The sequence below is a fragment of the Meles meles genome, chromosome 12 (genome assembly GCF_922984935.1).
Source record: "Meles meles chromosome 12, mMelMel3.1 paternal haplotype, whole genome shotgun sequence".
NCBI lineage: Eukaryota > Metazoa > Chordata > Mammalia > Carnivora > Mustelidae > Meles > Meles meles.
The window spans coordinates 36,634,568-36,647,902 of record NC_060077.1 but is presented as its reverse complement, the minus strand read 5'-3'; the positions used below and the strand labels follow the sequence as shown (position 1 = coordinate 36,647,902).

The 13,335-nt window shown below is 40.9% G+C and overlaps 1 protein-coding gene across 1 annotated transcript in view; it reads left to right on the top strand.

Moving 5' to 3' along the window:
* RAB31 (RAB31, member RAS oncogene family) overlaps window positions 1-13,335 on the top strand; it is a 132,828-nt gene that overhangs the window by 86,080 nt on the left and 33,413 nt on the right. The window contains exons 4-5 of the mRNA XM_046025861.1: window positions 1,923-1,994; window positions 3,122-3,228. Of these exons, the coding sequence (XP_045881817.1) occupies window positions 1,923-1,994; window positions 3,122-3,228 (179 nt within the window). The remainder of the gene's footprint in view (window positions 1-1,922; window positions 1,995-3,121; window positions 3,229-13,335) is intronic.

The following is a 13,335-nucleotide window of genomic DNA, read 5'->3' as shown; positions in this document are numbered from 1 at the left end:
TCTCACAATTATCTTTTCCCTTTTGTAAATGACCAAAGCACCTGAAATCTACTCTTTTGGCAAATTTCCAGATTCAATACAATATAATTAACCACAGTCACCATGCTGTGTGTTGTTTCTAGAACTTATTTGCCCTTTGTAACTGCAACTTTGTACCCTTTCACCAACATTTCTGCAATTCCTTCCCTTCCTTACTCCTGTTAACCGCCCTTCTACTCTCTCCTTCTGTGTATTTGACGTTTTAAGATTCCATATATAAGTGAGGTCATGCAGTTTTTTTCTTTCTACACCTGGCTTCTTTCACATGGCTTAATATATTTTAGATTCATCCATGTTGTTGCAAATGGCAGGATTTCGTTTTTAAGTGCTGGGTAGTATTCTGTTGTGTATATAGACACACACCACACTTTCTTCATTCATTCATTCGTTCATTAGTAGGCACTAGGTTGTTTCCATGTCTTGTGCATTGTGAATAAGGCTGCGATGAATGTGGAAGTGCAGACATCTCTTCAAATACTTGATTTCATTTCTTTTAGGTATATACCCAAAAGGGGAATTGCTGGATCATATAGTTGTGTGTTTTTTGTGGACCCTTCGTACTCTTTTCTACAGTGGCTCCACCTATTTATATTCCCAGTGGTGCATCGGGGGTTCCCTTTTTTCCACACCCTCACCAATATTTGTTATCTTTTGTCTTTTTGGTAATAGCCATCCTAACAGGTGTGATATCTCATTGTGATTCTGATTTGTATTTCTCTGAAGATTAGTGATGTTGAGCATCTCTTTATAAAAAGGTTTTTTTAAGAAAGATTTTATTTATTTGAGAGAGGCAGAGAGCTTGAGAGAGAGAACATGCACAAGTAGGGGGAGGGGCAGAGAGAAGCAGGCTCCCCACTGAGCAGGGATCCTGACCCGGGGCTCGAACCCAGGACCCTGAGATCATGACCTGAGCCAAAGGTAGACACTTAACCAACTGAGCCACCCAGGCACCCAAAGAAGGTCTTAAAACACATTCCTATGTAACGTGAGAGTAGCCCCCTGCCCAAATCCAAACCAGCAATGGATATAATAAATCTTTTTGATATTTAATAAATTAATGCATGCCTCTTCATTGCCTTTATTTTCATTTCTTTTAGTGTAATTGAATGTTTTAAAATATTTTTATTTCTGTCTCTTCCCCGGAGATTTATCTATGTCTATTCTTTGTCCATTTGTCTGTTGGGCTATCTCTTTCTTCTCAGCTTTCAAAAACCTTTCCACGATACAGTCTTCAAATGCATTCAAAGAGCTATTCTTCAAAATAGACATAGAATGTCTATGTATCCTCAGCTTAATTATCTATCCTCTTTTGGGATAAAGGATTTTATCCCAAAAGTGACTGGTGAACCTTTTAGTGACCGGTGAGCCGTGCTTTGCTCACGTTCTGGAATGGAGCTTGTCTGTGTCACTGTGTGCCTTTGAGGGACAGCAGCCGTGCAGGCTGAGGGCGGGTTTCGGAGTCACCCTTGCTCAGTGGCCCTCATTAAGGACTCAGCGAGGGTCTTGTGATCTGTGTCAGTCTCCTTTTGTCCTCCCTTTGGCAAACATCTTTTTCTTACCAGTGAATAATTCTAATGAGATTGCCCTGGGTCAGTCATATTAGATAAGTAATGATCAGTAGAGAAAATAAAATTCATAGAAGAGGAACATTTAAAATTAAATTTATTCTTGGCCTTTGCCCAAAAGTGAATTTCATGGTCTGTTGGCCATAAGCACATGTGTGGTGGAGGGGGAGAATTTATTGCCTAATAGGGTTCCTGGGAAATTCTAGGGGGAATTCGGGGATCCTGTAAGGATAATGTAGCAGGAAAATCTTACATTTAATTTGGGGTTGCATAAAATGTGTTGACTTTGGCCTAAAACTATGCATTGTTCTTAAACAGTTTCATTCACTGGCTCCCATGTACTATCGTGGTTCTGCTGCCGCTGTCATAGTATATGATATTACCAAACAGGTAAGAAAATAAAAGCCCTTTAACATTTTGATGCCGTGTATGTTGATTCTCTGTCTTAGAAAGACCAAAGTGGAGGCTTGACGGCTTGAGTCTTGCCCGTAGCCTGGAATGAGATTTCATAGCATGGTAGGCAGAGGTAATCACCATATATTGAGTTTATCAACCTATATGCAGTGAAGCATTTCAGATTTATCGGCCAAATTAAATAAACAACAATGATCATTTATTTTTAAAATTGACTGTCTGTTCGTCATAGAGGCAAGGTCATGCCTGCCAGCACAGCTCTGCGGAACGTCAGCTTTTCAGGAAGAGGATAATTATTTTTAAGTCCTGCATGTTTTATAATTATGGAATGCTGATTTTCTATTAGTGTTTCAATCACACTACTTAAAATGTCAGGGATAATGTTTATGTATGTGTAGTGTATTTGCATATATATAGTACACCATATTTTTAGTTATCACGTTGAGGATCTAGGATATCCGTCAAGGAACTGCAGTGGTTGCTGGCTGGTTTTTTTCCACTCCTGGAGTGCTGACTCAGCGCACAGGACTGCAGGTTCAATGACCCATCACAGTTGCCACCTATGGGATCCTGAACTCTTCTACCTAAATGTCGTGTCTACCTTGACTGGTTTGCTGAAGGAGGGTTGTGAGTGAAGAGCAGAAAGGAAAACAGGATGAGAGGAAGAGAAAGAGAGGGAGGGGGAAACGGGAAGAGACAGAGAGAGACAGAGACAGAGAGAGAGAGACAATGTATGTCTGTATTCTTTCTCTCTTTCTTTCCTGAAATAAGCATGAACATGTCTAGTCCTATGACTTAAGTCATTTTCATATTGAATCAAGGCTATCATTTTAAATTAATGTTATTTATGGAAGAAAATTACTGGTATGATTTTCTTAACTTCATCAAGTCTCGGTTTCAGGAAAGGAAACTTTGACAGCTATTTAAGTGTAACTTTGCTAATATTAAGTCTTATGCCAAGGTGGAGGTAGGATGTTAATGTATGTGAGTTTCCTAAAAATATTTTCCTTTGTTAAATTGGGTTGGGTTTATATTTCTACCTGGTTGAAATATTGTGTTGGTGGGTCTTTACAGTGATTAATTGATTTACATTTTGGATTTAGGATTCATTTCATACCCTGAAGAAATGGGTGAAAGAACTGAAGGAGCATGGTCCAGAAAACATTGTAATGGCTATTGCTGGAAACAAGTGTGATCTCTCAGATATTAGGTAAGATGCATTAAAAATTTTTTTGGTGTCGTAAATATCTCCATCTCTGAATGTCTACATGTAAAAAGCTGTCAAGCCGGTGTTGCTAAGTCTGTTCTCAGTGTAATGATTTAATTGACGGCAATCCACTTGTGGTCTGGGTAGTACATGTTCAACCAGAGTAGACTTAGGGGGAAATAATGAGATGCAAATTGGATGGATCACCTAGGAGTGGATATTAAAACATAATCTCCTCTACTGAGCACAGTCACATCCCTGCCTCTAGAGGTCTTTGGGCTAAATGCTTTTATTACTTTTGTTGTCAACTTCTTTGTTATTTATTGACATTATTACAACGATGGCCATTTTAATAACACTCTCATATGGTAAGGAGAGTTAGATTTGTAACATTTCCCATAGCATCCGTGTTTGTTTCAGTTCTAACTTTAACTTAAGGGTGTAGTTGGGTCTCACTATTTTGTTGTAGGATCTGAAGGTGACCTATCATATAGAAGCACTTTGGTTTCCCTCAGAGACAATGGATTGTTGATCTTTCTTCACCTGGGCCAAGGTTTACAGGGAGCCAGTCCACAGGGACTAGAGATTTTTTTATGCAGCCTGAGAAGCTAGGTCTTTTTACTACATGAAAATGCAATGAAAAAGGAATAGTGAATTTGCATCATCTCCATCCCCCGGGTTAATTTAACTCTCTGCAACTCCAGTCGTTGGTCTTCGTAAAGACGACGACGTCATGCTTCAGGCTTTGCTCATCCAAGTACGATTAAGCTGAAGTTTGATAAACATTGGAAACAGATCTTGCAAAAGCTCTTAACCTGGCCTTTGACAAATTGCTCTGTTTCTTTGGGATTTCAAAAGCTTTGTATCACATTGCATCAGGTCGGTTTATGATAACAGCCATAAACACCACTTAATCATTTGTTCTCCCGGGAGCTGGACATGTCTTTAAACTCCCCAGACTTAGCTCAGATCTCTACATTCTTTACTGTGACCCTGAAACGGGTTGTTTGTCTAGAATTGCAAAAGAATCACTTAACTTTTGTCGTCAGAAGCAGGTGGGGTGGGAGGGTAGGAACACTCTTTGCTGAGCGCGGGCGCAGTCATCTAACACCACTGGATTGTAGTGAAGGTGTGACTTTAAAGGTACTAAGCCTTCCGTATTGTGACAGAACTGATGGGCTAGAATGTAAGCAGACAATGCTGTAAAGTTGACTGGAATTGGGATTCTTGGTGACATGGAACTGAATCCCACTTTAATTATTTTTGGGAAAAAGGGAACGAAAAAGCAGGATTGCCTGACTGGCATTCGATATGTTCCATATTTAGTTTCTGGCACTCTCTCTGTTTCAGTTTAAATGGCCATGGAAGGGTTTTCTCAGACCGTGACAAGGCATTTGTGGCCAAGAGAGGGGATTTGGGTGGCTTAAGAGGATTTTTCCCACCATCGACATGATGGGAGTGGGAACGTAGGTAGTCTTGAAGAGGGGGGCGTTCCTAGAAGAGTACAGCCTGGCCTGATAAAACACGTCTGTGACATGTTGGCTTGGCCACAGATAGCTGAAGACAGACGTACCGTGTCTTGGGGTGGAATCTGCCTTCCATGCACTGGTATCGCATTCTTCTCGGCAGGCATTCTGCCTGCCTGCGTATGCATACAAGCCTGTATGTATAGTTTTCAAGATGCCCCAGCTAATGTCATCCACCCAACTCCTGTTCAGCTGTAGATTTACACACAGCTCCTCTATCCCCAGTGGGAGACAATTTAGGTGCTACTTCCAGTGGCCACATCATGGGGCTGCTGTCCCACTAGTTCGTTTCTGCGTCGTGCCTTTTCTTCTCAAGTTTGGCCTCAGTGAGGTCTGCATGTGACTTCTCAAGATCCTGCAGTTGTGTTTCAAGTGTGGAGTGTATGTCTTTTTTTACCCACAAAGTTGTGTTAGATGCCACTTGTTATTGAATCATGCGGCAAAGAAATGACTCCCTTTGCAATTCTCTTTCCAATCTCCGTGAAAAAGACCAGTTTGCTTAGGTCAAAGAGAAAGACCAGTTTGCTTAGGTCAAAGAGAAAGACCAGTTGGATGTTAGTAAATTTTTAAAGATTTTATTTATTTATTTGACACAGAGAGAGAGAGAGATCACAAGTAGGCAGAGAGGCAGGCAGAGGGGGAGGGGGAAGCAGGCTCCCTTCCGAGCAGAGAGCCAGATGCCAGGCTCTATCCCAGACCCTGAGATCATGACCTGAGCTGAAGGCAGAGGCTTAACCCATTGAGCCACCCAGGTACCCCTGGATGTTAGTAGATTTTTAATTTTAAAATATTTATTAATCATTTAAAATTTTAAGTTATTTATAAATGTATTTCACTGAACTCATTTAAAGACCATAAAATCCACCTGTTTGAAGTGTACAGGTCAATAAATTTTTGTACAGTTCTAGGGTTGTACAGTCATCATCACATCTAATTTTAGAACATTTCCATCACCCTACAAAGAACATGCCAATTTGGTCACTGCCAATGTCCAACTCCTTCCAGCCCCTGGCAACCACTAACATACTTTCTTGTCTTTATAAATTTGCTTTTGCTGCACATTTTGTAGAAAACAAATCATACACTTACGTGGTCTTCTGTGACCGGCGTCTTTCACTGAGCACAAGGTTTTTGAAATGCCTCTGTGTTGTAGCGTGTAGTACTTCCTTCATTTTTATGGCAGAATAATAGCTCATCGTATGAATATACCACGTTTGATTTTCTCACTCACTAGTTGAATGAAACTTCAAATTTCAGTTGTTTCCACTTTTTGGTCACTTTAAAAAGTACTGCTGTAAACAATCATGGACAAATTTTGTGTGGACATATGTTTTCATTTCTCTTGGGTGTGTTATGAGGAATGAAATCTCTGGGTCATGTGGAAACTCTGTGTTTAACAATTTGAAGAACTGCCCAACTGTTTTCCACAGTGGCTGCACCATTTTGTATGCCTACTGGCAATGTACGAAGTTCCAGTTTTCTCTATATTCTCAACCAACACCATAATTACCAGTCTTTTGCATTATTGCCATCCTAGTGGGTGTGAAGTTGTATTGATGTGATTTGGGTTTGTATTTTTCTAATGATTAATGATGTTAAACAACTTCTTATATGCTTATTGGTCATTCGTTTATCTTCTTTGGAGACATGTCTCTTCAAATCCTCTGCCCAATTTTTAATTGAGTTATTTGTCTTTTTATTATTGAGTTGTAAGTGTTCTTTATGTATTCTGAATACGAGTCCTTTATCAGATGCATGATTTGCAAATATTTCTTCCTTTCCATGAGCTCTCCTTAAAAGCTTTATTATGTCTCTTGAAGTGCAAAATTGTAATGTCCAGTTTGTGATTTCTCCCTTTTTATCTGTTATGCTCAAGTGACTGGCTAAATCAAATCACAGAGATTACTTGGATGTTTTCTAAGAGTTTTATAATTTTAGAGTTTACATTTATATTTGTATTTACATTTATATTTATCTTTAGAGTTAATTATTGTGTGCATTATGAGGTAAGGGTCCAAATTAATCTTTGCCTGTGTGGATATCTAATTCCCAGCACCGTTTGTTGAAAAGACAACCCTTCCCATTGAAATGTTTTTTTTTTTTTTTGGAACTTCAGTCAAAAATTAGTTGACCATAAATGTAAGTCTTATTTTGGGCTCTTAATTCTATTCAGTTGATCTACACATCCTTCTGTTAATGCTCCATGATTTATTTTTTAAAGATTTTATTTATTTATTTGACAGACAGAGATCACAAGTAGGCAGAGAGGCAAGCAGAGAGAGAGAGGAAGCAGGCTCCCCGCTGAGCAGAGAGCCCCATGTGGGGCTTGATCCCAGGACCCTGAAATCATGACCTGAGCCGAAGGCAGAGGCTTTAACCCACTGAGCCACCCAGGCGCCCCTGCCCCATGATTTTTGATTGTTGTAGTTTTATAAGTTTGAAATTGGGAATTAGAAGACCCCCAATTTAGTTTTTCTTTTTCAAGATTGTTTGACTATTCTGGGCCTTTTGCATTTCCATTTGCATTTGCATATGAACATTAGGATCCTCTTCTCATTTTCTACCAAAAAAAAAAGCTACTGAGATTTTAATAGGAAATATGTTGACTCTTTAGGACAATGTGGGGATTATTGGCATTTTGCCAATATTGTTTTCTGATCCATGAATATGAGATGCCCTTCCATTTTATTTGGGGCTTCTTTAGTTTCTTTTGCTCATGTCTTGTAGTTGTCAGTGTATAAGTTTTGCATTTCTTTTCCTACACTTGTTCCTAAGTGTTTGATTTTTCTCGATGCTATTGTGAATGGGGTTGTTTTGTTAATTTAGTTTATGGTATGTTTGTTTTTAGTGTGTATGAGATTCTGTTGTCTGTGAAAACAGTTTCACTTCTTCCTTTCCAGTCTGGGTGCCTTTTATTTCTTTTTCTTATCTAATTACCCTGTCTAGAACTTCCAATACAATTGGAATAGAAATGGTGAAAGCAGACATTATAATCTTGCTGATCTTAGGGGCAAAGCATTTAGTCATTCTTACTATGATGTTGGCAGGCGTGTTATGTAGATCGTCTTTATCAGTGTGGTGAAGTTGCCTTTTATTCCTAGTTTGCTGGGTGTTTTGGTTTTTTTTTTTTTTTTAATCATGAATGAATGTTTAATTTTGCCAACAGCTTTTTTCTGTATCTTCTGAGGTGATCATGTGGTTTTTGTTCTTTGTTCTTAATATAACGTATTACATTAATTGATTTTCTAAGTTAAACCACCTGCATTCTGGGGACAAATCCCACTTAGCCATGATGCATAATCCTTTTTATATGCTTCTGAGTTCTGTTTACTCATTTTGTTGAGGGTTTGTATGTCTGTATTCATGAGGATATTGGTTTGCAGTTTTCTTTTTTTGTGTGTTGTCTTTGTTTGATGTTGATATATCAACGCAGTAGGTTCTGTAGAGTGAATTGAAAAGTGTTCCCTTCTTTTCTATTGCCCAGAAGAGTTTGTGAAAGATTAGTGTTAACTCTTCCTTAAGTGATAAAATAACGAGTGAAGCCATCTGGACCCAGGCTTTTCTTTTGTGGAAAGATTTTATATACTAATCCAATTCCTTTACTTGCCATAGGTATATTCAAGTTTTCTATTATTTCTTGAGTTAGAATAATTTATACATTTTTAGGAACTTATTCATTTCTTCTAAGTTCTCTCATTTGTTTGTGTAGTGCAGTGTTCTCTTGTAATCCTTTTCCTTTCTGTAAGGTCAGCAGGGATGTCTACTCTTCCATTCCTGATTTTAGAAATTTTAACTTTCTTTTGTAGCTGAAGGCTTGTCAGTTTTGTTGATCTTTGCAAAGAACCAACATTCAGTTTCACTGATCTCTTTCCACTCTTCTTCTATCCATTTATTTTCTCTCTATGCACCATTTCTTTCCTTCTGTGCTTTGGGTTTGCTTTGCTCCTTTTCCCCCAGTTTTCAATGAATGGTACTGAAGTAATTGGACATCCATAGAGGGAGAAGACTGCAACCTAAACCTCAAACTTTATGTAACAATTACCCCAGAAAAAAATCATAAGAGCTTAATGTCAAGGGTAAAACTGTGAAACTTTTAGAAAAACTCCTATGAGAAAATCTTGAGGATTTGCAACTAGGTAAAGAATTGTGAGACTTGACAGCAAAAGCTCACTCCATATAAAGGAAAGATTGATAAATTGGACCTCATCAAAACTGAAAACACTTTGCTCTGTGAAAGCCGTGTGAAGAGCTTGAAAAACAAGCTGCAGGCTGGGCGAAACTATTTGCAAACCATATATCTGACAAAGGATAAGCATGTAGGCTATATAAAGAACGCTTACAATTTAATGGTGAAAAAAATCTAATTTGAAAATGAGCAAAGTATATTTCACCCTGGAGAGTATCAAGATGGTAAGCATAGGCATGAAAAGGTGTTTAAGCATCATAAGCAGACCTGTCAGAATTGCTGAAATAAAAGAGTTATAACACCCAATGCTGGCAAGGATGTGGACAGACTGGCACATTCATATGTTGCCAGTATGCGTGTAAAATAGTACATTCTGGAAAACAGTCTGGCAGTTTCTTTTAAAGCTAAATATGCAATTACCATATGCCCAGCAATCATACTTTGGGCACTTATTCCAGAGAAATGAAAATTTACGTTCACACAAAACCTGCATATGAATATTCACGGAGGCTTCTTTTTTTAAAATAATAGCCCCAAACTGCAGTCAGCCCAGATATCCTCTGAAAGGTGAATGACTCAGCACACCGTGGCGCATCCATGCCACGGAATAGTATGCAGCAGTGAAAACGAACAAACCATGGCTACAGGCAACTTGGATTGAACCTCCAGGGCAATTATGCTGAGCGAATAAAGCTGATTCTCAGAGAGCTCATTGTATATTATTTCATTTATATCATATTTTGAGTTGAAAATATTTTAGAAATAGAAGACTTATTTGTGGTTGCCAGGGGGTCTGTTTAGGGGTGATGTGGTGGGCACGTGAAGGGGAGGAAAGTGGCTCTAAAAGGGCAACAGCAGGGATCCTTGTGATGTTGGAACTATTTGGTGTCTTCTCTGTGGTGGTGGAGACGTGAACCTACACAAGGGTTAAAATTGTACAGAGCCTAACACACACTACACACACACACACATACACACACACACAGATGAGTACCAGTAAGATGGGAAATCTGAATAAGACAGTATACCAGTGTCAGTATGTGATATCACAAATAGTGATATCATACCATGGTTTTGCAGAATGTTACAATTTGGGGAACCTGGACAAAGTGTATGAGAAATCTCGTACTGTAGGTGGGTCCACAATGATCTCAGTTAAAAAATTTAATGAACAAAAGGTTGATTTAGATAGAAAAAATAAGTAAATATTAGAACAGTGGCATATATGTGGATATATGTATCTATTACACACAGAGACCAAAGACATGCACACCCCTCTATCTGCATGTTATACATATATGATATATGATCGACAGAAGTTTTATAGACACACTGTGCCAGATGATGAATTTCACCATCCCCAACAAACCCAATGTGCAAAAGAAAAATAGGATAACTATATTAAAACTCCCATTTAGGAAAGCAGGGAAGGGGAAGCTGGGTGTATTAGTCCTTGTATAAACCGCCGCCTGCTGGACGGGAATAGTCCAGTAAATGATAGGGCCTAGTGGGCATCTGCCGTTGACTTCTTTCCATGGCTGTGGAATCAAGTTCTCGGTCAGCCGATCTGGCTGCTCCAGATTGTGCCCGCTGGTATGATTTTTCTGGGGAGTTAGCCAAACCTCTTTACTCCAGACCTTATTTAGAGCTTGACCTTCTTTTACTCTAATCCTAAAACATTTTGCCCTTCTGTAGTTGCCAGAAAGCTGTATTTTATTTTTCCTTGGGGCTTGGAGAGGGTGTAGATCTGACGTGCACGTGTAACCGTGGCCACAGGTGGAGGCAGTGTCCTCTAACGGACTTCGGTTCTGGAAGCTGGTAAGTCAGGAAGAAGAGGTATGCCTGGCCTGTTTGGAGAGTACACTGGAATTTAAATGGAATTAACTCTATGAACTTGACACAGCCCACTTGAGGCACGCGTGTACAGAAGTGCTTCATGGAGGAGACGTCCTAACATCCCTCACTGTGTTTTATATGCTTCCATGTTCCAAAAGATGGATGAAGGTCTGAGCACACTATACAGAGTCAAAGGCATTAAAAATCTCCTGGTCGGGTGAATTCAGGACTTCCGGCTTGTTTTATTAGGCACCTGATCTTTGTGATATTTCCCTGACTATCTTGAGTTCTTGACAAAATGTCCTTGTGCCCAGGTGACTGTGAAATCTGTGGCCTGGAGGCAACCTGGAATTGGCCACACTGTACGTAGCTCTGTCCCAGGAGATACAGCACACTGTAGGTGCTCATGGTTGTCACTTTTCTTCCTGGCAGTGAAGATGTGCCTTGGAGAAAAGTTCCGATGCCAGCTTCCCAGGCAGGAGAGTATGCAGTTCCTGATGGGGCCTGAGAAACAAGGTTCCATCTCCCTCCCCCCTGGTCCATTGCCAAGTTGGGAACATTCTAGGGAAATACAGAATTGAAAGAAAATAGAAGAACCTCCGCTGGATTGATCGTGCAGGACCTGAGAGGCCCGCGGACTGGAAGGGAGGGCAGCCCAGAGCACACAGGAGAAGCTGTGGGATTTGTCTCGCTTGGATGGCGGGAGACGCTGGCATGAGTGCCAAGCGCTGGTGGGTCACTGGACTTTCGAACAAGTAATGTGTGGCATGGGCTCATTCCAGGTGGCTCTAAGGAGGGCAGCTTTGGCCTGGGGTCTAGAGAGAAAAGAAACCTTCTTTTCAGGAAGTCTGGGAGGCCACAAGAGACTGCCTGGCCTTGTCCTGGGTCTGGCAGAGAATTGGAGCAGATGAGTCTTGAAAAGAAAAAGAGAAGTAGGTCACCTTGCTTCAGTAGTTTGGAAAGTTCCATGAACATGAGACTCATGCCGATTCCAGAAACCTAGCTCCTGAGATTCTGATCCAACGGGCAGTGGCAGGCTGGGGATAGGTGAATTTTGTAAAGTGGTCCTTTTACAAGCCGTCCACGGGCCATCCTTGAAAAAGCACTGCGTTAGGGGTTAGGAGTTGATGGGGAAGAATGAGGTAGTGCAGAAAACTTGGGCATAGACCCAGGCCTGTGTGGGCCACACCTTCTGAGGCCTCCCTCCCATCCTCCTGCCCTTAGGAAGAATGGAAACAGTGGCTCTCCAGCTTTCAGGATCCAGCACCCCTGACCCATCACCCTGTCATCCCTTTAGAAGCCGTTCCCTTACTCTGGCCCCCTCTCTTTTGCATTTCACACTGAGAGTCACCAGAAGGAAAGATGTGGTGGGTTTGTCTCCATCTAATTAATATCAGGCTCCTGCTTAGGCCAGTACCTTGTGCCTCCTGGAACGGTGGGACTTCTTCATATCCAGCCTGTATTGGCTGCTTTCAGCTTGGGCAAGGGATTAGGGTCACCTGGCTGTGGTATTTTCACAAGAAAGCCTGCTCAGGAAGAACCGTCTGTTGTAGTTGGCAATGAGGGCAGGATCCTCATTCAGGATTCAGGTGTCAGAGGAAGGAAAGGAGAGCCTATCCTCTCCTGGCCAGAACCCCCCCTTCAAATTTCCCCATCAGCCTAGCAAACAAGCCTTGACCTGTAGCCATCATTGTAAGTACTTTCTTGGTAGAAATTACTTCTACCCTAGTCCTCCCTCGTGTAGGTCTCAGGCCTGTTTCTTTGGCTTGATCTTCTTTTCCTTATTTTGAACTCTTGGCCTTGTCTACAAATCCCCTTGAACCTCCCCAAACTCTTCTTACCTTTCTTCATCATTCGGACATTGGATTTCTTCTAATGGATTCTAATTTGACCTGCTCTTCAAGCTTAGGTGTGTCCCACTGGCTTTTTCTTAGAATCCCACACGTCACTGGTAGGTTAGGGCTGTAAACAAATCAGAAAGTGTGAGGGAGGGATCGTGGAGGAGAAGTGCGGATAGGAGAAGTCCCCTCAAACTTAATATATTTTATCTTGCAAATGGTAACCGTAGGAAGTTACCCAACCCAACTGATTATGGACACAAGGGCTTGGAGATTGGGAGGGAGCTTCTACTCAGGGGTTGGTGGGCTCTTACAAGAACTGGAAACGGCTTTTTTATCACTAGCCCCCTCTGCCCAAGGTTCCTCACATCCCCTGTAGATACCACCCAAGAGTTAACCAGGGACCAAGTGTCCTCATGCCCCTCTTGGAATCAGGGTCTCCAGGTTCTGGTATCTCTTAGCACAACACTGAGAGAGATCGGTGGGGCTGCTCCCAGTGGAGCAAGACACTCCCTGAAGTAAAGAGGTGATAGTCCAAGAAAAGAACATTCGGGGTGTAAGTGGAACTCGGTTATAGTAGGAGGAAGGAAATTGGTCCTCTCAGTTTTTAACTAAAATTAACAAGTAATTTTTGGTAGTTTTTTTGTGTGTGCAGCAATGTTCTACGGGAAGTACAAGAAAAGAGAGGAAAGTATTTTCCATAGAGCTATTTGCATCTATTTGG